This window comes from Heliconius melpomene, chromosome 11 (assembly GCF_056956725.1).
Source record: "Heliconius melpomene rosina isolate 202511_hmr_F chromosome 11, ASM5695672v1, whole genome shotgun sequence".
Lineage (NCBI taxonomy): Eukaryota > Metazoa > Arthropoda > Insecta > Lepidoptera > Nymphalidae > Heliconius > Heliconius melpomene.
Genome location: NC_140399.1, coordinates 8,439,230 through 8,466,209, shown reverse-complemented (window position 1 = coordinate 8,466,209; position 26,980 = coordinate 8,439,230). Strand labels below are relative to the sequence as shown.

General features: G+C 34.4%; 2 protein-coding genes across 10 annotated transcripts in view; one reads left to right on the top strand and one right to left on the bottom strand.

Annotated features, from left to right (window-relative positions):
• Window positions 1-1,302: 1,302 nt before the first annotated feature.
• Window positions 1,303-3,342, top strand: LOC146534744 (uncharacterized). Its single transcript, XM_085193347.1, has one exon. The coding sequence runs from the start codon at window positions 1,303-1,305 to the stop codon at window positions 3,340-3,342; it is 2,040 nt and encodes a 679-aa protein (XP_085049473.1).
• Window positions 3,343-4,048: 706 nt separating this feature from the next.
• The window catches only part of raskol (Ras GTPase-activating protein raskol), a 136,662-nt gene continuing 113,730 nt past the window's right edge, over window positions 4,049-26,980 (bottom strand). For 8 of the 9 annotated variants that reach the window (XM_085192562.1, XM_085192564.1, XM_085192559.1 and 5 more), the window contains 15 exons: window positions 17,762-17,987; window positions 16,939-17,008; window positions 15,763-15,890; window positions 15,243-15,386; window positions 13,810-13,955; window positions 12,281-12,520; window positions 11,463-11,662; window positions 10,893-11,101; window positions 10,587-10,699; window positions 10,187-10,353; window positions 9,545-9,766; window positions 9,286-9,383; window positions 7,167-9,144; window positions 6,754-6,869; window positions 4,049-6,373 (listed from right to left, as the gene is read on the bottom strand). In XM_085192562.1, coding sequence (XP_085048688.1) covers window positions 6,136-6,373; window positions 6,754-6,869; window positions 7,167-9,144; window positions 9,286-9,383; window positions 9,545-9,766; window positions 10,187-10,353; window positions 10,587-10,699; window positions 10,893-11,101; window positions 11,463-11,662; window positions 12,281-12,520; window positions 13,810-13,955; window positions 15,243-15,386; window positions 15,763-15,890; window positions 16,939-17,008; window positions 17,762-17,987 — 4,295 coding nt within the window. In that variant the 3' untranslated portion in view covers window positions 4,049-6,135. Of the gene's footprint in view, window positions 6,374-6,753; window positions 6,870-7,166; window positions 9,145-9,285; window positions 9,384-9,544; window positions 9,767-10,186; window positions 10,354-10,586; window positions 10,700-10,892; window positions 11,102-11,462; window positions 11,663-12,280; window positions 12,521-13,809; window positions 13,956-15,242; window positions 15,387-15,762; window positions 15,891-16,938; window positions 17,009-17,761; window positions 17,988-21,741; window positions 22,933-26,980 lie in introns of those variants that run through there. The other variant, XM_085192561.1, reaches the window with a different exon arrangement.

The window sequence follows — 26,980 nt, the reverse complement described above, 5'->3', positions numbered from 1 at the left end:
TGAACCTATTAAAATAAAAGGTCACACAAAAGAGTTTGGAAGCCAAATACTATTCACATGGTTTAAACTGTTTAAAGTCAATAACGTTTGTAATAGAATTGCTAACTTTAAATGTCTAGTCTTTATTTTTTCTATTGTGTTTTTTATTATATTATCAGATAAATCCAGAAAATTGGTCTGTTTATACAGGTGGTGTTTCTATTATGTAATATACAATATTTGCGAGGAAAGTAGGCGGAGACATGGCGCACTGTAAATGTAACAGGTTAATATTTTAATTTTTTCGCTGTGGTGTTGGCGCGGCGTTGAGTTTCGCTGCTCAACACACAATGCTTCCAGAATTCGGCGGAAAGTAGGAAAAGGAAACACCAAGCTTACAATTTGAGATTGTCAATCCACTATGACGTTAAAACACAAATTAGCCAAACGTTCATTGATACCATATCTACGTCACGTCATGTTTTACAACCTCGTGACGTGACGCGTCCCTCATGATTGATGGTTTCCGGACCAATGTATGGATCTTAAAATATTGAGATGGATTCACCAGTGGATATGAATGAGGTGAAGTTACAGAGGTGATGGACGGTGGCCGGGCGTTCACCCCCCGGGTCGTGGACCGGCCGAGTTTCAGACAGCTGATCGCGGCGACCGCGTCACCAGTTCCATGCATGACTAATAAACAGAGGAGGTTACTTATTAATTTATACGGGATTTATTGACGTAACAACGTGTGGATGGAATTTGATTTAGAATTGTTTTTTTTTATAAATTTGTCTGTTTTTATAAATTTTTAGATTGATTTGACTTTAGTTGGTTTTAGGCTTGATTAATAGTAATGTGTTCGTCAATATTTGAAAATTATAATATAGAATTAAATTAAGTATCCTTCTATACAGTAGTGCAATGATAAAACTACACTGACGCCGGCCATATGTATATTGTATATATTTATATTTTCTACATATATTTATTTGTTAAATATAGTTGCGTAATAAGAATAGGCATTACTTTAATCAATAAATAGAGCAAAAAAATTGTTTAATCCTACTCGATAACAGATGGCAGTAGTTACTTGAAAGGATAGGATTAACATAAAAAATATAGATAATAACATTGTTAAATTGTAACCTACTGAAAAATGATGCTGTCAATCATTAAAAAAAATTGAAAATAATATAAAATCTAATGTCATTTATTTAATTTTATTTTTATAATAAGCATTATATTTTTTTCAAAATTTAAGCCTTTTCGTACTTAAAATATATTTTTTAAGTGTAATAACTCAGCTCCAAGTTGAAAATGGTGCAGGAAAATGGCCTCCAGGAAAGTCATGATAGCCGGGTGCAGCGTCACCTACAAGTCGTTTACTCACGACAAACACGGGAACGTGAAGTTTTTATGCAGGAACTTAGAAAAATTCGCAGGCGTCGAGAAAAGAAAATATTAAACACTATAAAAGAACAGATTGGCCCAGCATGGTTACAGGCGCTCAGTGTACCGCAGAGAAATGCCTTAGACACATTACAATTCTCAATTTATCAAGATATACTTGAGGGTCGTCCGGTGAGGACTGCTCATATCATGTGCCAACTTGGACTCTACCCGAGGCCAAATAATATAGACTTGCTTAATTGCGTATACCTTGGACGTAAAGATCCCAAGGAAATGCTTGCTCAGCTCTTTCTTATGACATACGGACATACTATAGATGGCAAGAAATTGTCTTACTGTCTCAATGCAAGGCTAATGTTGTCAGGTATCCTTTATTTAGGTTTGAATAATTTGCTGGAGTTACTCCAGAAACGATTTACATCGGAAGCGGAGAAAACAGCTCCAAAGCCTAAGACTAAAAGACAAAATAAGGGACCTTTAGAGTCTCCTTATCTCCAGGACATGGTTGCTGTGTTATATTTGCCACCGAAAAGAAAACCTTTTCAAGTGGCACCACTTCCTAATTTGGATGATCTCAACGAGCCATATGAAGAAGATCCAATAATTCCTAAGCCTCCTCCTCCACCGCCACCGCCTCCGCCGCCAAAGAAACGATTACCTAGAGCGTATTGCGATAAATTGGCTGGCATTATGGATATACAGCCACACTCCTCAGTCACTGCCATAGCCGTCAAAACCATTACACGAAGAAGCAAACTTCAGAAGTTCCGAGGCTCTAAAATGTGTGTTGAAGTCAAAAAAACGTACGGGATCAGTGTGACGCGGCCGAAAAAAGGCAGTAGAAGACGGAAACTAGTAGCCCCTAGCACCGGCTTATGGAACGCCCAGTATACTATCAATGGGGTATGTAAAGTAAACGGTAAAACAGTGTTTTCGTTAGGAAACGTTTCAATATTACCTCCAGATGGTGATCTAATTAATGGTGGGAATGCTTGTATTGGCGGACAATACATAAATATACACTGTGGTTTCCGCGCTCGACCGCCACCTCCGAAACCAGATCCATGCGATTGCGTCAAGAGATGGCAAGAAACTGTATTCAAATATGTAAAGGAAAATAAATGTAGCTGCGGTCATAATTATGATTATGGCAATGAAGGTGTTTTCGCTTCTGATGAATTGCCTTACTTTGAAAAATGTACTAAATTTACTCCTTATAAATTTAACTATGACACTATATACAATTTAGACGAAAAACATCTTTATATTGAAAAAGAATTTAAGAGGATATGGGATACTGAGAGTGCATTGCACGTTGGCGACGATACTTTCGAGAAAAAAGATAAAAAGAAAAAGAAAGTCAAAAGGGATTCTACAACATGTTTAGGTCAGAATCCAAAACCTGAAGACTATTTAAAATGTGCACTGCGACATATGAGGCGTATAAACATCGCAGCCAAACTTCCGGATATTCATTTGGTGCCAGAATTGAAAGAGTGGATGAGACGACGGATTTATGGACCTTTCACCAGGTATGAGAGAAAGGAAATGCTAAGAAAGAGCACATCGTTTTGGCAAACATTCTTGACGCTAGCACAAAAAGGGTTCGGTCACGTTTCTCCAAAGAAAGATCCTGCTTTCGCTGGCCACACTACTTGGGTGCATAAACAAAAGCTGAATGATAAATTTCGCAAATTCACAGAGAATTATAAGTTAGAGCTGTATAGGTCGTATGCCAATGTCACAAATTTACTATGGCCGACGATGTACCAAGCCGAGTTTCCAGACAAGAAATTTCGTGAAATATATTTTTCGTATCTATTTAGTCGAATAGAAGATTTTCAACTGATGCATCCGTATAACCCTAAAGAAGCGATGGAGCGTAAACTCACAATCGCCAAAAAACGATATTGCTGTCCACCAACAGGATATGAGCCTGATAATTAACAAAAAATCTTCTTACAAATCTTTGTTAAAATAAATATTTTTATTGAAGTTACCATTTTTATTTTAAAAGCCAAATTATGCCTACTATTACACGTTTGGCTGTAACGGGAAATGGACTATAATAATTTCCGAAGTAAGGTAGGAGATAAAATGTGGTATTGAGATCCGCTATCCAAATGGAGTGTTTTAAGACTAGTTTCTCTGCCTACTCTGCTACATGCAGGACACAGAGCGATACTAAAAATATATTTTTCTAATTTCAATCTATATATGACTAATGGCAATTCTATTGTTTTGATGTTATAAATTAACAAAAAAGAAAATCTTTACTAATTATAATAATGAACAGGTGGCTAAATTATAACAATAAATGTGGGTAGAGCTTCAATATATATTGTTAAAAATCGGAAGCGGTTAGCGTATTTAAAATAACACGATAAAAATATACATACCGTCTAAATGTTTCCAACGAACTCCGACAGAGATTCCACGTAATTACAATAAGTGACATGTATCACTCAATAACAACACTACACACGAGATACCTTCCAATCAGGGCATCCGCTTACAAGCAACTGTGTCCGTTTGACACAATTCCATTGCTTTTTCATCTAAATCTACCCACTTTTACACGAGTACACTAACAATATATTATTGAAAAGGTTATATGTTAAAGTAGAAAGAAGGATAAAATAATAGCCAAAAATACGTAATCCATAATTTAATTTGACAAGTATATTATAATAATATACCCACGTAGGTATTTTACAGAGTTATGGCTTAAAATTAATTTCCACTGAAACAACTAAGTTGTCGGTTCCGCATAAACTTGCAATGAAAAAAATCAAATTTCATACAAAAAAAACGTGTAATTAATTATTTGTTCGAAGCATTTCCAAAATGCATTAAATTGATCACGTTTCATTTATTATTTTATTATTTCTACATTCACGCTAATACTCGGGGTATTAAAAATATTTCTCTTTTACGAATAATGGGCGCTACATATAAGCATAATTGCTACAATATTATAATACAAGTCTTACATTATATAAAATCTATAACACTTTAAATTACAACACTAGAGATTTAAGGGACAAACCCATTGTAACTCTAGTTAATGGAAGGAATTTATTAGTTGAGTCGATTATACTGTTGTCTAAACAATATTGAACAAAGGAATATTTGTACGTTATTTAATTATATTAAAACTTAAATTTTAAACCCGATATAAAATATAACATTATTGAAATTTATCAACTTTAGTACTTTCAGTTATTTTATAATTTTAATTGAAATCGCAAGTAATGTATAATTTAGTATAAAAAAAAGTTTTATCTTCAACTCAGCTAATAACTCCCACATCCAATGGATATTCAACGTCTTTGGTATCATGATATAAAAACAAAACAATTATTGTTACTTGTGAAAATATTAAACCAGAATTAATTATACACAATACTGATATAGAACGAAATGTTTATGTCATTTAAAGCATTTTACATTAAAACTAAAGAAACAACATTTAACAAAAAGTATACAAACTGACTACTGTGCAATGCAGAAAATTACATAATAATTATTTATAATAATAATATTTATTCAGAAATGTTATTCATTATTACATTATAAAAAATGGTCCTAATAAATTAAATAAAAAAAAAATTAAGATAAATTAAAACAATACATAGATAATAAAATATCATATCAACTGATCATATGTTATCATATCACAAATTGTGATTAAAACAAAAAAATAATCATGAATTAAATCAGCAATACACAGTAGTCCAAAATGGCGGATTAGAATTGTGATAAACATTAAATATTACATTATAACCATTGCAAATTACACGAAAATATACGCTTATAACAATATAAGAAAAAACTTTCTACTAAGAAAAAATGTACTGAGAAAATCTTTCGAATATTTTGTGCAGACATATTGTGTCTTATTAATAAATAAATTTTAGGGACAGTATGACTAAATAATGCCCTAAATATTATTAAGAAAAAAACAATGTTTTAACTAACGGAAACTATTCTATACTTGACTTATCACTCATAATTAGATTAAAAAAGTACTGAGAGAGTAAAATGGCAGTAATAGTATTTATTATAAAAAACTTCAAAATTGAAACTTTCTCTTAGAATAATATGAAACTGATATCAAGAAAAAATACTTTTGTACAAAACAATACAAGGTAATTCTTTCAAAAAAATATAAGGAACGAATGAATGGATTTGGACAAAACTTTATAATTTTTCTTTTACTTATATAAAAAAATATCAAATTGATAAAATATAAACAATGAAGATAGTTTGTTCATTTCATTATTTGTTAGTGCAAAGCAAAAATTAATTAGACACGATAACTAGTAGCTATATTTTAAAAGTAAAACAAACATAACTGTAAATAAAACAGCGTAATTAATGACCAATTAAATTAGTTAACACGTTCGTTTATTACATAACTAAAAGGCGTTTAAGATAGTTGTAGGTTCAAATATAAAAAATGTGCTTATAACGATATACTACGATCGGCGAGTCGTGGTCGTCCTGAAGTTAGCTGTAGACAGTTGCGCAGCTTTAGTTTTATCCTTTTTCTTAGTTTTGATCTTCAGAAAATGCGTTAAGTTCAGAAAACCTAATATTGGAGCGGCCACGATACGTTGAACGTATTGTACTCGATTGTAAATGAACGACAAAGAAAGAGTGATTCGTCAATTGTTTCTTTTCATTCCATAAAAGGTTAGTAATATAATATGATATATGAGAAAACCTACTTTACAATTATATTTGCAGTTCCTGGTGAGAATGCGGAGAATGTGGAGAGTGGGAGTTACTGTGGGGGGCAGGGGGGTGGGGGGCTCTCTGCTGCAAGTGTACCAGAGCAGAGAGCAGCCTCGTGTTGGCCTCGTCCAGAGCCGCGATACGATGTTCCTGGGCTTCTATGACGCGTTGTTTGTGGGAGAGCGCGGCCGCCATTTTGCGTTGTTCCCGCCTTAGCTCTTCTTCGACGCAGATTAATCTGGAAATTGCAGGGTATTTTATAATATTTATCATATTTTTTTATTAGCTTCTTCACACTGTATGCCGCATACAGTAAGGTTTTTCGAAATATTGCATGTTGAATTACATAATCTTCTTGATAACAGAACGAGGAAATGAAAAAAAGATCCTCGAGTGAGAACCCACAACCGTCGTATATATAGTCGCCGTGCTAATCCCTTATGACGGCTTTTTTATTATTTTCATATTTTCATAATTTTCACAAAAAAACAAATTATCGAATGTTCCGATCAATTTTTATATTTTTAAAATGTGCCACGATTGTGTCTCGATAATAAATACTATCAAGTTAACTATCACAGATTGTTAATGAATATAACTAAAAAAATGTATGTATACCTGGATATAATAGCCTTCATTTTGGCATCAGTATGATCCTGCCCGGAGTCCGTGGGTCCCAGGCGTCCGCGCAACATCTCTACTGAACACTTTAGCCTCTCTATTTCACGTTCATACTGAAAAACAAACATTTTTTCTATGTAATGTAGCGTCAAAAACGACAATGTTGTATATTTTTATGATTAAACCAATCATAATTATTAACCATATTGTGATTGTACTTAATTGTGAACAATTATATTTTAGAATGGACCAATTCATTCCGAAATTGATTAAGCATATTAAAATCGTTATCTTTTAGTTGAGTACCGGTAGTAACTAACAAGAATAATTAAAACTTTAGATATATGTTAGAAAAACAAATATACACAAAAAAGACTATATTTAATAACAAATCAAAAGGACCAACCAACCTGTTCAATGGTTCTGTGATGTTTATTGCGCTTACTGCGTCCAGTGGTGCTGTACAGAGGGTCGTCCACTTCGTCCGAGCTGTCCGTCAGTTCCCGCGCGGACTCCAGGCTAAGCCGCCGCTGCAACTTGTCTCTGGCGGGCAGCCCTCCCTCCCTCTCGCTCTTTAGTATCGCCCTCTCGCTCGCTTCAGTCGAATGCGTGTCGCGACCGAACATTCGAGAAGGAGACTCGATTCGAACACCATAGTAGTCTTGGTGACCTTGGTGCCGCTCCAGGTCTTCATTCAGCCGACTGCTGGATATCTTCGCGCCGGAATACGTTCTATCCAGAGGATAATTCGTTTCAGGAATCGAATTCTCTGTCAGGAATTTGTCGGGAGAATTCTTTGAGTCCATGTTGTATAAAGTTTTTTGGCTACGCGATATTTGTAATCTATACATTTCTTTGTTGACTTCTTCTACGTTGGAGTCGGACCGGCTCATGGGGTAGCCAGAATCTGTAGAGATGTGATGCGGCTTACTTTCATACAACGATTCTCCTCGTTGGCCAAAGTGTTTTAGATTGAGTTGGTTTTGGTTAGTCGAATAAGAGAGCATAGGATTGGTTCTGGGCATTCGCGTCTTGCTTTTTCTCAAGCTCGGCGAATTGCTGGAAGACTCGTCGTCTCTAACTCTAGGGCTGTGATTATTTCTCTGATATAAATCTTCATAATTATCTCTGGTTAGTTTTCGGTGGGTATTGTTGCGGTTTTGTGGATCATAGTTCCTGCCGTCGTCGTTGAAGTTGGTGGAGCCTTCCTCCGAGTTGGTCTCCACGTTGTCTGTGCTCAAGCCCTCTTCATCGATGGATGAACTGGATGAGCCACAGGGACATCGCTTGGAGTTCCTATTCTCGCTAGCTTTAACCTCCTGCGGTTGCCTATTATCCTCCATGTTGTAGACGGGGTTAGTAAACACTAGGGGAGCTACTTTAGTGTTCGCGTTGGTGTTACTCTGCGTGTTATCGGCGGTTGTAAAGTTCTGTATGCCATATTTCTGAATATCATAATCAATTTTTTGTTGCACTGGGCTCTTTGGGTAGAATTTTTCGTTCTTATTGTCATAATACTGCTTTTCTCTTTGTTTTTGGTAGTTCAGCTGTGAGTATCGTGTCATGGATTGGCCGCCGTTTTCGTAGGGCTGATGATGGTGTGTTGTGCTTTCAATCGGACTAGAACTTTGACTGTACGTCGCTATACTCTGATATCCAGAACTCGCTACATTCGACAATCCACTGATTGAAACATTCGAGCCGTTGTTTGTGTAAGAATTCTTGTTGCCGTTTATAATATTGTTATTATTAGATTTCGATTGCGATATGTTCTTTTTGTTCATGATTTTTTCGTCAACTATGTCAGAATCATCAGCATACTTCAATAAATCAGATAACTCGTCTAAAGTGGCAGTATCCTTCATATTCTGTATATCACTACCACAATAATTGTGATTAATGCTATCACTACTCGGAGATCTCTCTGTGCTATTATAATTAGAATTATGATAATGCTGCTGCTGATTAAAATTCGGTTTGTATCTTTCCTGGAACCTTCTTTCTAGGCTTTCGTTTAAGCCATTACTGATGCCTTTAGGATACTGGTCCGAGCCGAAACCAATCTGGACGACCTTCAGATTAACGCAATGTTCTTGATTGTTGTACTGAGAACTATATCGGTCAGGGTTAACGTTTTGATTGACTGGACTCGATCCGTATCCGTTCCTCGGGAGCGTTGCTGAACGTAAATTAAAGCTGGGTGATTTAGACACTGAGACAAAGGATCCCTTATATTTAGAATCTTCTACGTTAGATTTAGATGGAGTTATGTTGAATTGCACGCCATTTTTGTTCATTATGGGCGAGCTGTGAGCGAAGTTACTGTTCGGACCGTTTATCGCTGGTTCGTTTGGTTTCGTCGTTGGGTTGCATGTGGGATCATTAAATCTAAAAGAAATGAATGAGAAATTAATAATTTGATGAAAATTCGCAGTGTTCTTAGTATTTTAGAAATATACTATAAGTTGGTATGTCTTATAACTTTATATAATGTAATAAAATAAATGATGAAAGTAAAAAAAGTGTTACCTGAAAATATTATCACCCATTTGCGCCGGTGGCCCGTTATCGTTGCTCATCAACCTCTTACTAAGATCGTCTAATATTTCAGATAATGGATCCAATTCCTGGAAATAGAGAAGATTAAGTGTTAAGACGTTCCGTTCCCCATTCTCCAAGAAATTGAGTGAAATTAAGTGGCGGGAGCTTTTCTTCTTACTAGAGCGAGAAAATGATAAAAAGAAACATTCTCCTAAAAGAAAAATAATAATAAACAAGTCTAACAAACCTGTATCTTCCCCGCAGGCAACTTAGGTAGGCTGTCCGCCAACAACGCGTGTAGTGTAGCCAGTTGCTTCCCCAAGTCCACGTGAGGCGCCCACTCCTGGTCCGCTTCGATGATTTCACTTCTAGAACCTTCTGAGCCGGCAGTGGAACCTTGCGACGTGGAGGAGTTGCGTTTGCTATCTGGTTGTTGTTGCAAAGGAATTTGTTGTTCTTGCGGTCGGGTCTGTCAAATTGTATTAATATGTGTGTTACAAAAGTGTTTAGTTAACAATTGAAAGTGTCCAATATCACAAATTATGGGGAATTGGAATTTAACAAAAAAATATATAACACCGTCGTGGCGCAGTTGCACTGCGTTAATGTGACGGTTGCAAGTTCGTTTTCTATTGGGAATGACTATTTTAATTCCACTTACTGGGTCTGCTAACAAGACAAAGCGATGCTTGGAGTTCTGAATACTAAACCCGCAATGACTCAAAAACTTGTTAGAAAGTGGGGAACTATACATAGGAGTATATGCCAATATACTCCACATTGACCACAAATATTTCTTATCCTACATTTAAAGTTAACTATATTAGGAATATAATGTTATTAAGAAAGAGAAATAAAAAAAGTAATAAACAAAGTAATATTATCTTACAGATATCGCTCTAAGGAAAGCTTTCATGTTCGGCGCTTCCTGTTCTAGGAAGTCGTTCAGGAACTCCATGAAAGCCTCCTTGCCCTGGAACCGCGTGAAGTTGGCCAGCGTCTGCAGCGTCTTCGCCACCAGCGTTAAGTTGCGCGCGGCGCGCTCATTCGGGTATTCTGGATAATAAAATAAATTTATGTTACGTCATTTTATAGACCGTCATGGCGCCCGTCACGCTGAGGGTTATAGATTTTCTTTCTAAATTTAACCTATAGTCGTCATAAGTCTCTTGATTAATTTAGTCTATTTAAACATAATTTATGATGTTACATGTACAAAATATTACTTTTTACACGTTAAGGATCGATAACTAAATTATAATAGTATTTAAATGGTTTCAATTACATACCATGAGTTATTCCAAAAAGACTTGGAGAGAGTATTGCGGGGCAAAGGAAACGAAGGAAAATGGAAGCGCTGATCAAGTTATCTGATATATCTTCTCGGCCCATTGATGACAGTCTGTAACAGAATAAATAGTGATGTAGAATTTTATATGTAAAAAAGTGCTCAACATCAAGTGCAGGTCTATAAGTTATAATCAACCTTATTTTACATTAACATACCTCTAACAAAAATCAATGAATCCCTAAGCGACGTTATTTCAACAAGTTTTTATATGAAAATGGCACAATTAAAACACTATCCAACCTACCTTTCTCTAAAAGTAGCAAAGCAATCCCTAAGCGGGGGCGGGAAGCGAGGCGCGGAGGCAGCGATGGCGTGCCAGGCCATGGACACGGCGTCCCGCAGCGCCGCCTGCTGCCGCCGTAGCGCTGCCGCGCCTCCCGCGCGCTGGGGGTCCACCTCGCACTCCGCGGCGCCCGGGCCTGCTGCTGCTGCTACTGCGTCGCCTAGTGTGTCCTAGAATTAGATGTTGGTTTAGCTCGCTAAAGTAGGGTAGGCAGAGAGAATCTAGTGTTAAAACATTCCGTTCCATATGTAGCGTCCAATTTCCAAGTAAGTGCCGGAACTCAACGCCGCAAAAATTTTGTACCCCTTTTTACAAAAATTTTGTAGTACAACAAATTTAAAAAATAAATATAACGTACAATAACCCTAGTTTGACAATACACATCTTTGTATAAATACCCGTTGCTCTAGCAACGAATATTTCACGCATCAAAGGGTGCTCTACCTACTATAATTAAATGAGCATATTTTAATATAGTGAATCTATTATTAAAAATATATAGCATAATTTTCACATAAACCCAAAACTTACCTGTAAATACTGATCACCAACAAGTTTCAAATAAGCCTCCATGCTCTTAGTGGCTAAGGAGTTCCCACGGAAGGTCAACGAGTGATCACCAGTACGTCGCACGTCTAACGCCACAACGTCAGCGAGGTACCGCGGCGCGAGACCCGCGCCCGCCATGCACAGGACTAGTGCACAACCGATGTCTTCTTTTGCTTTTACTCCTATAATAATTAAGACCAAAATATTATTTATTTAATTATACAAGAGTTTTTAATTAAATTATATAAAAATGTCAGTACTGTCCAGTCCCATATAGGAAGCCAAAAAAAAATAAAATAAATTTCAATAAATGCCACAAGCAAAGGAAACGTTAGAAATATGTGTACACATTTATTCGAGTCTACTATTCTCTGTTCTGGTAAATTAAGGATAATAAAATAAGTTTATCTTTAATGATGTAGAAAGTTACATTATATAACATTACATACACACTTAGTTTACGAAGTAGGTATATCTATACTCGAGCTCTTTAAATAACTATTCCATACAATTATTTATTAGTTCGACATTATCAATAGAGGCCATCGTGGCGCGGGATGCCTCTGACTGTAAACGCAGCGGTTGTAGGTTCCGATTCACAATCAGGGAATTATTATATTTAAAATATTATTACTTTCACGCTCTCGTAGTCTCAACGCAACAATATGTTCCACCACTCAACACACAGTATCGCGAGAATTTAGTGGAAAGTGGGGAACAATAGTGTTTGTCTGCCTATCCTGCTTTATGCTGGATAAATTCTGAAGATACAAAAATAAAGAAAAATATTTCTTACTTACCAATAACAGGTTCTAAATATTCACAAAGCCGTCGATAATTCTTCTTCAAATAGTCCAAGAATCGTGCATAACTATCCAACGGTAGCACATCAACACATTGGTATCTGCATTTGATACGTAACGCCGGTATGGGCGCGGGGGCCCGGCCCGGGGACTGGGGCTTGTCGCCCTCGCTCACTGGGTACCAGCGCTCATTGAGATATCTGGAGGATACGTCGTCGACTGGTATACGAACTGTGCCTGGAATTTGACTTTGTTTGTTAGTTTATTACGTTTTCTTTGCGGCTTCGCCTGTGGAGTCGGATTAAATAGAAATAACTAAGTATGTATAGATTACTGGAAACATTCTAAAACATGAGCGTTCAACCTAGCAAATTATACAGTTTTATAATACTGTAAGGGCGATGGTGGGTTCATCTTCAACCTTGGGGATATATTAGTATTATTAATAAATTTACTAAATTTGAACGGAAACTAGAGAGTTGCTATGCAGAAAAAAACATAAATTTATACGTGTATTTCCAAAAATTTGCACATATCCTATATACTGGATACAATATAATAATGAAAAAATTTTAAGTAAAAGCTATTAACATATTTTTTGGCACAGCCTTTTCTATGTGACATTTCCTCGAAAATTTGTTCTGGTAATATTCTTAGACATTACTTGAAAGTTAACAACATAGCGGAACAGCATTGTATAAATGTGATTCATAGCCATTGTTAGAACTACTTAACGTCAAGAAACTTTGAAAGGTGGGCAAAAAGTAAATTACACCATTAACTTCAAACATAGTATATATGATATAATGCTGTTTTATGTTTTATAGATAAAATAAGATATTGATTTACAGATTATATAAAATGTAATTTTGACGTTAATTTTAATTTTTAGGGTTAAGGTTATTTGTTGACTTCTTTATACATAATAATTAAGAAATTGTATAGTAAATTATTCAATTTATTTTTATTTTGTGACAGCGACTGTACTTTAAATGTGTTAGCAATTTTTCAGAAATCCGTTATTTTATAATTAAATTATTCTAATATTTATAACAGTCGTTGCACTATATGTAACAATATAAATGAAATTAATTTTCCTTCTTATTTGCTTCCTTCCTTTCTATATTTGTAATAAACTGCCATGAAACAAGCAGTAGGTATATAGATATTACGTAATTTGAAAAGCTACGCTCGTAACGCCGTCGAGGCACAGAAGGCGTCGCATTACTGGCACCAACACTTATAACGTCCCTAACATTTTTGAATGACGAACTTGAAACGGAATGGAATTTTTGGAAAAAATCTAGGGTTCATTTAGTCAATAAGTTATAATTACTAAAGATTAATACATAAGATGCTGATTGAGGCCGTCGTGGAGCAGTAGGACAATCTGACTATAAACAATTATATTTTAATTTAATTGTCTCAAAGTCGGGCGGATCGGTGAATGGATCGCCTTAACACTAGTTTTCCCTATTCTGCTATAAGGAGGACAATGAAAATAAATAAAAAAAACGAATTCTCACCAACAAGCGCGTGTTTGTCCCGTTTCCGCGCCCTCCGCTCGGGTTCCCTGTACACGTTGACGTGTATGGCGCGCACGGGCGGCAGGCCGGAGAACTCGTACACTTCGCCCCAAAAACATAACTCTGTTTTTAGTTTGGACGACGATCTGGAAATGTAACATAAATATTTTTAATAAATTACTGTTAGAAAACGAATTTGCACCGCATTGGAAGTGTTAAAGCACTCTGATCACTAAGCTATACGTTGTTCTTGTTATCAAACTACGTCGAAATTCTTATACTTTATATGTTATGTTAACAAATCTGAATAACCATTTGGCAAGAGAGATCGCTATTAATCTAATAATTTAAAATGTTATTCTACACTAACATAAAAATAGTTTTTTTTTCTTAGTATGTAATAACAATGTAAAAATGTCTGACAATTATTTTGATTTTAAATTAATATAAATCAATTTAGCTTCGGCTTTTTGAAACGAATTTCTATGTCTATAGATGTTAAATACTAAAATTGACCTTATTTAACGGTAGACTATTTAATAGACGTCAATTGATGTATTAATAGGAACGTTACGGGCATTACATTTAGAAGTGTTTTGAAAAAATATTTAAGGTCTCTAAAAAAAGCAAGCCTATTAAAAATACCTGAACAATTTTTATAAAAAAAATAAAAAAATAATGAAATAAGAAAATTATTACATGAATAAATACCAAAATAAACGAAACCAAAGCCATAAAAAACTAGTATAAAAAAAATCTAACGAATTTCTTTGTACAATGAACATATTTCTTTATTATTCTATTAAGTTATATCATGCAAAAGACTCTAAATGGTAATTCTCAAAAACCTAGTACGAGGACCGTACGTGACTACAATAAAAATATTCATCCGGTGTTACAACCACAAAAAGTTGATAATTTGATATTCGAAATGACTAATTTTTATACTGACGCTACAAAAACTAATGTAACACAGATTGTGCATAGCGTAAAACATTATATTAATTGACTTTTTGCGTATAAATATAGCGGAAAGATTCTAGATCTATTCTATTTTTTTGGATTCTTTGTAAATAGAAAAAAAACAGCAAAAATAGTGATTTACTATTTTTGTTTCTCATTTGTTTGATCGCATCAGTCTATAATTAATTAATGTATAACTAACACTAACAATTAATATTTTAATTTAGTTCCCGGTTTTCCAGGCATCGGCATTGTTCTTAAGTAATTTAGTAATTTATTTTTCTTTAGTAGCTTACTTTTTTCTTAATGAATATCTCTAATGATATAAAAACAGCAATATTAGAAATATGTCCCGTTAATTATCAGAAAGTTATTTATTAGAGCTTATCCCTAATGTATTCTAAGTAAAAGCAGTACTAAAAACTATAAAAACATATAAAATTGGAATAATTGCCTCAAAATATACAAACCTGGCATATAATGTATCATCGAGTAGGATCTCGCAGTAGTATCGTTTTTTTGGTGGTATCGCTTTCGCTTCTAACAACCATAACTTCACCGTCCTTTCACACCGCCGCGTTCGTATCTCATCTGGTCGTGCAGCTTGTCGTAAACTTAAAGAACACAAAGAATACTTTATTTTATAAATAATTTTTTAAGCTTCACGCTAGCGGAATATTAGTGGAGGACAGATTATTTGTTTAGTAGCAGAACTCAACGCCGTGCTTTGCTTCATTACCAGAGCGAAGAAAATAAAAACATTAAATATCATTTCCTAAAGTGGGAATCGAACCCAGAACCTGTCACGTTTACAGCCACACTCAATAAAAAACTAATATTGATGAATCACATAATTATAGTTTCAGCAATTATTTAATAATAGCCATCATTACATAATGACTAAACATTTTTTGTTATTTATAAACAAACTTATTCTTATTTTTGCTGTATAATTACATATACAAAAAAAAATATAATTAAATTTCATACCTGTATATCCAGCGATCGCGTTCCTTTCGCGATGCACACGCAAAATAACGAGGCGTTCTATTTTCCGCACTCAACGCGAAGCAATGTGGTCTGCCTAACACCGACGAGTGGAGGGCTCGTATCTCTACCTACAATTATATAAAAAAAAATAATGATATAGTCTCTGGTTTTATTATGCTAGCTTTAGGCTTAGAAAATATTAGGTACTTATTTAGTTATTTTTATATTGTAATTGTCTGTATTAATAACAAACATCGTAATCGATAGAGGATTTATTTATGAAATTAATTTATAAGATTATTGGTACCTAAGATATATTTATTAATCTTTATTGGTTTTTATTATTTTACTATTACAAATACTAAAAATATGTAAAACTACTACAATGGCCTCTAGATTTTACATAATGTAAAAATTAAAAACCGTTGTGGCGCAGTCGTCTGCTACTGAAGGCGTTCGGCAGAAAGTGAGGAACGGAGTGCCTTGACACTGGGTTTCCCAAGTATTCTCTGCCTACCCTGTCCGCCCTGAACATATCAAGATATATGAATGTGCACTACAATGTCGGAATTTAATTGCATAAGTACATATGTAAAATAAAAAGGCATATTTAATTAAATAGCAACGCATATAAATGAAATGAAAACGACTATTAAATATTAAAGTTTCATTATGAAACTTAATATGCCAGCTCATTCACGACTTCTTTTTGATTAACATTTTGCAAAACGACTGTATGCGTCATATCGAGATTTAAAGATACCGCTCGACTACATCACGATATAGCCCGCTCATTTATCGAGTATGATTCAGAGTTTCACAACTAATAACTAGTTAATATTTCACTATAAATACTTGTTTAGTTATTAAGGAATATTGATTAAACTTATCAAATATATTATATTCATAATTTGTAACACGCTGTTAGCTGCACTCTCTATCCCGCACATAGGCAGAGAAAACCTAGGGTTAAACACTAGGTTTAGGCCCCATTTTCCACTGAATTCTGTAGGCGTGCGTATTGGGTGGTGGAACTCTAAGTGCGCTTTGCCTCGACACCAAAATGGGAGTCGAATCTACACACACAACCTGTCGTGTTTATAGTCACACGTTTCTGCCTGGCATTAATTAATTGTTTAACAATTATTTTTAAAAGATAAATCTTTATAAGTTTACCTGATTAGGTGGACCGAGATCCATTGTAGACACGGCTGGAGAGTGTGCTGATAGAAGACTTTCATGAGATCTGAAACCGAAAGTATAACATTGAATAGATCGAAATAAAACATATTCTTGTCATCTTCCCGCTATATCCCGCATATATCATAGTGGTAGGCGAAACCTAGTGGATAGGAAACCTAGTGATAAGACACTCCGTGTCTCACTTTCCGCCAAATTCAAAGCATTGCGTATTGAGTGGAACAAAAATGCAAAGTACCTAATATAATATAATAGATATGCTTTAATAGAGTTAAATATAGATACATTCTCTACTAATTAACGTATTTGTAGAGTATATTCATGTAAACTAAATATCTCTTGTCTACCAAATAACTAGAGCTCGTAAACACGCGGCAGGGCGACACTCCTGACGGAATAACACAAATATAACAGTGTACTGTCACGTCAAGCCTCGCGCTATCATTATATTGTCCTTGTTTTGGACCCACCTTATTGTACGGCGGTCGTAGATTAAAAGATAGATAAAAGTACAAAAAGGAATTATCGCAAGCTTAATTAAGATAAAGTCTACTCATTCTGCTCAACAATAGGAGAGTTTTCGTGTTTTGTTTATATTTTTTACTTTTTCTTTTTTTAAGCAATACAATTATAAAAAAAAATCTAGCTAATATTGTCATAAAAATAAGCGTAAGTAAAAGAAGGAAGTCAATTATATTCCAAAATTAAGATGTGTTCCCATTCAAAAACAATTCAGGTTTAACCAATTTTAACTACAATTAATTTAGAAGTAAAAATTTATTAACTTTATGCTAGGTACCTTGACGTTCTTAAAGCGTGTGGAGCAGGATGTGACTGGGCAGCTGCTAGCGCCCTTTGGTTTTCCAATTTGGTATTCGACTTGGTCCGTTTGAGTGGATTGCTTCTGAATGATCTTTTGGAGAAGAAAAAGGAAGCCAAGCGGGAGGGACTGTGCTGGGCCTGGCCGCCAGGTACTGGTGTGCTGGGTGCTGAACCACGCCGACATGCTTTCTCATAAGATGTATCTGTAAACAAGAAATTCATATCATTAATGTGCAATTCCAATAAATTAAATATATATCTGAAGATCGAGCTCAGTGGCGTGCCATTGGAGAGGCCTATGTCCAGCAGTGGACGAGGACAGGCTGATGATGATGATGATGATGATGAAATATATATCTAAATAAAAATCAATCACGCAAGTTTTTATTATATGTAGGTAGATATTTACTTTGCTAATCAAATTGACATGTTACATTTAGAATTATAAAATAATTACAATTATATATAACAAATTATATGAAGATACGAGTAAATAAAAGATACCAACACTAGACAAGACTATAAACGCAGGCACTATCTTGGTCTATCATCGAATGCAACGAACGCATCAATTGCAAACAAAATACATCAATCACTTAGTGGGGGGACGTTCAATATGTCGTAAATTGCTATAAATCAGTGGACATTTTCCGTATTTTATGCAACCCGTATGGCCATATAAATTATCGTTAATTAAATAACAAAATTTATCTAGATATAATATGTAAACACTATTACATAAATTGTATAAATAATTTTATATCAATACTAGGGGACGCGCGCAGCTTCGCTAGCTTATTTAGGGGTGAATTCTAATAAACCACGAAACATGTGTTCAATGAAATATTTTTAAGAGTCTAAATTAAAAATTTTATAATAATCGGTGGCGTTTTTAAGATTTTTCCATACAAACTTTCAACCCCTTATTTGCACCCTTAGAGGAAGAATTCTAGAAAACCATGAAACATGTGTTCAATTAAATACTTTTAAGAGTCAGAATTTCAAATTTTATAAAAATTGGTGCTGATTTAAAAAAAGATCTATACCAACTTTCAACCCCTTATATGCACCCTTAGGGGGAGAATTCTAGAAAACGATGAAACACGTATTCAATTAAATACTTTTAAATATCTAAATTTCAAATATTATATAAATCGGTGCCGATTTAATTTTTTTTCCATACAAACTTTCAACCCTTATTTCACTTCTTTAGAGTTAAAAATTTTCAAAATCCCTTCTTAGTGGATGTCCAGATTATGAAAGTAAACATCTGTCCAAATTCCACGTTTCTACGCACAGCGGTTACGGCTGTGCGTGCGTCTTACCTCAGTCAGTGAGGACAAGTCCTTTTATATATATAGATTATACCATATTAGGAATAAGATCGAATAAACATTTCTTTTTCATATTAGAAGGGGAATAAAGATATCTATCACCCCAAGCGGGACTTAAATCCCCAACTGTCGTGTTTACGCCATAATGACTTATAGAACAAAAAAAGCCAATAAAAAGCGTATGCTAGTATAATAATAAAATTAAATTTATTAAAAGTTATTACCCAAAAAATATTAAAAGAATTGTTTATTTATGCACTTTTACAAAATATAATGTTTGTATCGCCAGTGCCGCGATACGTAGCGTCGTGGCTTCCGGCGGACGTTGCGCACACGCCGCCCGTGACCGTTACGCTAGCACCGTTGTAAATAAACATATGACTAAAATATTTATTATTAAATAAATGTATGTAAATTATTATGGAATTAAAGAATTTTTTGAAGCTAGACTTGGCAGGGGTGCAAGCGTGTGCCTGTAAATTGGACAGGTAGTGTGTTCGATTCTTATTCGAGGAAATTAAATATTAAATTTAATGTGTTATTATTGAACGAAGTGTCGTAACACTAGCTTCCTAGGTTTACTCTGTGTACCATACAATACGCGGGACACAGTGTGAAGCAAAAAAAAATTAAACGAAATTTAAACGAAATAATTGAAATATATAGAAATTTCTCAGGTTGCAACAAAATTAGTTTTTTCATCAATATTAGACTCAATAACACCTTTTTAGTAGGTAATTAATAAAACTCTCTATAATCTATTTTTTTTTAGGAATACATTTAATCTGTACACCGTACAAACTACAGCATGAGAATTCAAAAATATTACAATATCATGTTACAATCATATGCTTCATTGTGCTTCCAACCTATACTGTTATTTCTTTACTTATAGAGCGTATTGTCACAAGACTTATGGCCGCATCTATTTTATTTATTGACGAGTCAAGTATGTTATATAACTTTATAATGTTTGAAAACATTAATATTTTGAGGGAAGGCAGAGGGAACCTAATGTTAAGACACACCGTTCCTCATTTTCCGCCAAATTCTGGAGGCATTACGTGTAGAATGGCGGAACTCTACAACACAATTCCCATCGACACTAGAGCGAAGAAATTGAAAATATCAAATATTTCATTTCCTCAAGTGGGAATCGAACCCACAACCTGTCGCGTTACAGTCTCATATTGGCCGCGCCACGAGTGGCCTCAATATTATTAGTTAGTATTTTTTAATTATCTAAGGCGCGTTTATTAAGTATTATGTAAATATATTTGCATCAAATACAGCTAGAGCCTAAACTCTAAAACATCAAAAGTTCTCTAACCGGCTTTGGTACAAAAATCGTGCCGGCAATTTTTTTGCTCGTGAACTGCCTTCAGTCACTAGGGAGCTTTTAATGAGGAAGCAAAAAAGAACGCGCGTCAATAGAATTACAATACTTTTAACTTATTTTAAGAGTTATTCTACACTTAGGAAAGAAATTGCTTGTTTACGTTCTCAAGAAACGTATGGCTTAGAGGTCAAAGCGTATGGTTTTCAAGAGGTGCGGGTTTAAGTTCCGCTACGTTCACATATTTATACGCTTTCGAAAAATGGAGAATTACAATATTTTATAAGAAAATAATAATAATATGAAAATTGAAATAACATATTTTCAAACAATTATTTGCACCCCTTGAAGGTGAATGACCAAAAACCAATAAATACGATATAGACGCTAGGGCATGAGTCATTGCCCCGTAAATTATAGCAGTTCACTTCCTAACTAAGTGTATACGGCAGTTTTCAACAAGTTAGGCTTTTGCTTACTTAGCTTTCACTTAGTTTACTATTTAAGTATACATTAACATTTTTATTTTTAGTTTGCAAAATTTTTAATGTTATTTGGTTCAAGCATTTAGAAAATAATATTATAAGCTAGATTTAAAACATTTGTTACATAAAACAAACACTTTGAAACATACATATGTAGTAGTAATATAGTACGGTTAATATTTAATATCAACTATTTTCAAAAAATGTAAAAATATTTCCGCCTTAATTAAGTAAAAATTAAATGCACTAGGTAAAACAATTTTAAAATTATATTTTTATCTTAACGACGCGTCCCCGTAGACTGGTGTAATTAAACTATAGTTTAAAAGTGCATATAATTAACATTTTCAATTTGTAATGCATATGTACGTTTTTGCGTTATATATTTCGTTATTTTTTTTAATATAGACATTTTCTTCCAGCTTCACGCATGTATCAGGGTAGGTAGAGGGAATTTAGTTTTAAAACACTCCACTATCCATTTTTACCGAAGTCTAGAGACTAGAAAATATTAAATATTTCATTTCCTCGAGTGGGAATCGAACCCACAACTTGTCGCCTTTACAGTCGACGCTTGTGTCCTCGTGCCACTGACCTTTTTCAGTATTTATTTTATTTATTGATGAATTTGTATAATAAGACGTCAACATATTTTGCAAATATGCTGAATATAAAATAGAGTTCACATTGTATGGTAAGCACTTTTAACGACTAGCTAGCTAGTTTTTTTAAATAAATAAAATAATTTTTGTTTACGACATTTCTTAAAAATATTATAATTTAATTAAATAACACCTCTTACCAGAATGCACAGCGACATCATCTTCTACATCTAAATACGCTCTACGAAGACTGAGAGGACTATTTGCTACTTGTTCTTCATTCTTCTTGATGAGCGCGCAAATTACTTCTTTTTCACCTCCATTATTGTCAATAAACTTATCATAATTATCCACTAAATCCGTAACCACTGCTGTACAGTCTTCTCGACCTTCCTCAATATGCCGTGCCGTTATACTCCGAAGAAGAGAGTTACTTCTGGACAATTTCGTACTACGCGAACGTCTAATGAAATTTAACCCTGACATTTTACCTGGGCTCTTATTTGGACTTTCTGGAGTAACTGTTATCTTAGGTGCTTTAAAAATTGAAGTGGAACTACAACTTCCACGTATTGGTGATGGAGCATTGAGGTTTTGTGGTAAAGTCTTTGATTTTTCTTTATTTGGAGAAAGAATCTTTGGAGAATCGGGTATCAAAGATAAATTTGAATTTCGTATTGGATGTTTGGAAGACAACCTAGCGCCTATACTAGATGTTGACGTATTCAGTTTGTTAGAGGACATCGAAGGTCCTAATGGAGAATATATTCTATCGTAGCGTGGCTCACATGACGTTGTACTTCTCAGTCTTGGTTTCGAATGTGCCATGAGATTACTCTCAGCTACAAGCTTAGGACTAGTGAGATCTCGCTGACACTCTCTTGTAAGAGCTTCGTTAGAACTTATCCTTGACGACAAAGGCCGCCCATATCGTCTTCCAGGACTTAAATAGCTTACGTCACTTTCACTTTCAACGAAACTTATATCGCTTTGAGACAGTATTTGCAATCTCTCAGAGTCGGATGCTTTTAGACGTTTAGGCTTGATAGGAGTTTCACCTATGGCGTGTCCACATATTATTGCTTCTTTCTCTTCCTCAGTTAGTGGTAAATAGTTCTCAAAGCTTTCAAATAATGGAACATAAAATACAGATCGACGTTTGATCTGATCGTCGCTGTTGATCGAAGAATTCGGTGATAGAGCTCTAGACATGGTGGTTGTGAGGTAATGGCGGAAGCATGCCAAGTTAAATGTTAACCCTTTTTACGGGCTTCGAGCCGCATCGCTGCAGCCATTCGTCGCACTTAAATTTCTTAAGAAATTATCACTTCTAGATGTCATGTTTCGAAGTAACCACTAATTGAATCACTTTTTTTAGTTTACAAACACTTTACACTTTGAAGACATTTTAAAACTAAAATATAATTAAATGCTGAATGTTGGAATATATTCACGTAATAAATATAACAATACTAAGTAAATAAGTGAATGCTAGCGTGAATTCATAAAAACACCACATAGGCAGTCATAAAAAATGTTTTAATCGAGAAATGCGTATTGATCGATTGTGCCGGCACGGCACCGCGAATAGTTCATTTTATCGGAGTTGATAAGATTGTACAACGTTACGAAACAAGAGTCGATTTTAAACAAGAGAAGTGTTCGTGCATTTATTTATAAGCAACGTTGATTAATACTGTAATATGAGTGAAAAAAAATTGTTTAGCTTTATATAGCAGAGTAGGGAGAGGGAACCTAGTGTTAAGACACTGCGTTCCCAACTTTTCACTGAATTTTCGATGGGATGCCTTTAGCTGGATGATTTTAGCCTTGGTACCAGAAGTGAAGAAATATTTTCATATAAATAAATAATAATAATTCAGTCCTCGGGGAATCGAACCCACATCACCAAGTCTTACATATTGAATGTAATTTATATAGACATAATTCATTTACTTTAGTATATTGTAAATGCAGAAGGAAATGGAAAGTAATAATAGTAAGTCCCACATGTGTTTGCTCCGAAAGAGGAGCGGCAGTCGTGCGAAGTGCGAAAATATTTAAACTAAGTTGGCTAACATACATTACAGCTGGTTTAATTACATTAATTACTTAGATTAACATATATGCAAATAAAGAATATTTTTTTTAATACAGCAGGATAGGCGGAGGGAACCTAGTGTTAGTACACTTCACTCCCTTTCTCCCGAATTCTCAAGTGGGCTTTGAAGCCGTAATCTGCCACGTCTGGCCTCAAAATATACTGAAATATATATCTTTGAATATATCCTCGACCATAACCCAAATCGAAATATAGATATGACGCTATAGACTCTCCTGTGGGTTAAAACAAAAAAAAACGCAAACACGATAATTTCGCGTCGATTAAAAACCTCTTTGTAATACAGGTAGGTATTCAGAGAACGAAATAAAGCACCGGATGTCGTGATACAGAGGAATGAGGCTGCTCTTGTGGAGTGCAAGACGAAACGGGGCAAACAAAGCTTGCGGAACGAATGTTATTAACCCGCCACCGCTTACAGCATATATAAAACTAAAATACACATACGTATTCAATATTCACATTATTTGATAACCGACTGTGCACTAAAACGACGGTACTAAGGCTACTTTTGTTTTAATTATTAATTATCATTATCATAACTATTGATTTAATAAAATCGATTCTAGTACTGTAGAAACGACGTAATAATGAATTTAAGAATAAACATAATATTCGTTAATTTATCTTAAAAACATAAATCCATAAAATAAGCAAAAGAAACTTAATTTTAGGGTCACCATCGGCGGCGTGACCAACGTGGGCAACGATTCAAGGCAGTGCCTTCAGGTAATTGACAGTGTCACTGTTTAGGTTTACTGCTTGGGTCTTTCAACCTAGGATTAGTTTATCTATGGAAAATACAATTTTAAACTTATTTGTTTTTAAATAATTGTAATTTCCTTAAATAAATATTTGTCATTGAAAATTATAAAAGGATCACTGGGGTCAGTCGTAGTGCAGGGGCACAAATTGTGGCCGTAAACGCGACAGGTTATGGGTTCGATTCCCATTCGATTCGAGACGGAAAAAGCGAAACGGAATGTTTTAACCCCTGTTGTGGTATTATTAAGATAATAAAAATATATAAGTGAAATTGTGGCATTTAGTTAGTATTCAAATTAACAGTTCCTAGTACCGGAAAGGGCATCAAGTGTATGGGCGCAGAAACAAAAACAAACAACATACTGTGAGGGAGAAACATTTCACACGCAATCCTCTCAAATATTAAATAGAATTATCAGCGTTCCCGACACGTTTGTGAAATGGAATGATAAATGCTCCACAACCTGAACCCTCGAGCACTGTGTATTCTATAAAATTTCACCTCTAAAAAACAGAGTTTTTTTTTATATTGTGAAGATATTTTTTCTTCTATAATATATATTTCCACTTTATAAACATAGATTAGAAATATATTTTATTTAGATATATTTGTAGTGGTATACCTACATAATATAATATTTAGTATACATAAATTATACGTAACTTTTATAAAATGCCAGGAAGAAAAAGAAACTAAATATAATTTTATCTTAACGTAATATATATAATATGTATATATATATATATCTACTATAATGTAACATTTACATTTTACACAAAGAACCAGCAAAAGCAATACATATCGTGTCACTAAAGCCAGATGTGAACAAAAACAATAGGATGTTACAAAAGTTGGTTGGACTGTGACCACGGAGACACTATTTAAGAGCCGTGAAGACAATTGTTGAATGCGTCTAATTTAGACCCGTATTTATAAACCGCTCTCAAATCTTGAGATCGATCTTGGGATGTCGTTTTCATTCGTAAATTATATATCTATGAAAGAAAACGGCATCTTAAGCTCGATCTCGGACTTGAGAGAAGAAGAAAAAAAAGAAGAACTACGTGCCTTAACTCCTAGTTAAGAATTTTTAGTTTAAAATTCTGTATCAGTTATGTTTTTAACGAATAATTAATATGTGTTCCAAAAAGGAGGCTGTTTGAGATAACATATCATAAAGTTGTCGGTTTTAATTCATGAAAAGAGAACCTAAAACTCTCCGTTCTCTGCCTTGCTCCTAAATAAGAGATACTGAAGGTGGATATATTACAATCACGCACAAAAAACTACTCAATCGTTTAAATTAGTATAATAATTTTAATTTTATTTCACACGACAATGTATGTACATATGGTGTTCATGACATATGGCAAGCACAGTATTCCAGTTGCTTCTTAAATGAAAGAGAAATTACATTTAATAAACAGAACAAGTTTACTTTGTCGTTCACAGCAGTCGATGTGGTTAGCTTTAGCGCTGTTATTGTAGCCTACTTACGAGTATGTTGCTTTACCCAAAAAACTTAATAAATTCACATGTTATTTCTTAGTTGGTAAATATAGAGGATATTTTAAAGACTACAAAAGAAGAGAATAAAGAAGATGCTTTTGTTATAGGTAATACAGCGTGTATTTCTACTGGATCTCTTTTTTTTCTGGATTGGATTCTTCTATAATTGTGTAGAGTTATCTCTCTTTTACTGGTCAATTTTATTAGTGTGTAGGACGTCGTGGTATTCTAAAAATAATTGATTCTCATTTTTATTTTTAGATTTGTTAAGATTTTTAATTATTTTTTAACTGTATTCTGTACTGTTTGTGTGTTTTTGGGTAAACAATTTTCCAAATAAGGTGCCAAAATGTTTTCATTCACCTTATTTAAAATTTTTAGAGTAGATAGTCCATGATTTTAGGAATATATAAAATATAAAGAAAAGAAATTTAATTTGTACATAACATAATGTTAAATAACCAATAGGTTCCACTCCAACTATAAAGATTTTAAACAACTATAAAGACTTACTAAACAATTATTATAAAGAAATATTGACTCATGTACTATTTTATAAAAAAAAGTGTCGAGCGGATGTGAATAGATTTCCTACGCGTAGCTGGAAAGACGGGTTTCCTACTATACAGGTTCTACTAGACCCCGCATGTTATATGGGTTGCTTTACACGAGGTGGTCAGTAGATATATCTTTGATGATATAAGAAGCGATATCAAAGTCATCTCTGATGTGAAATACGCAGTAGAGTACGAATGTAGAAGTGAATAAATAAATGTTTTAAGAAAATAATTTTAAGTTAAACTTTTATCGAGGCCAGTCGTTGCGTAGACGCGTAAGTGTGTAAACGTGACTGGACCTGGGCTCGATTCCCACTTCAAAAATTGAAATATTTATTTAAATTTATATTTTCATTTCTTCGTTCTGGTGTCCTGGAAAATGTGGCATTAAATTCCGCCAGTCAACACACAATGCCTCCGGATTCCGGCCGAAAGTACGGTACGAAGTGTCTTACCACTACGTCCCTCTGCCTATCCTGCTATGT

What these genes read in the sequence shown, in the direction of transcription:
- LOC146534744 (XM_085193347.1), top strand. Translation starts at nt 1,303, where the DNA reads ATGGTGCAGGAAAATGGCCTCCAGGAAAGTCATGATAGCCGGGTGCAG.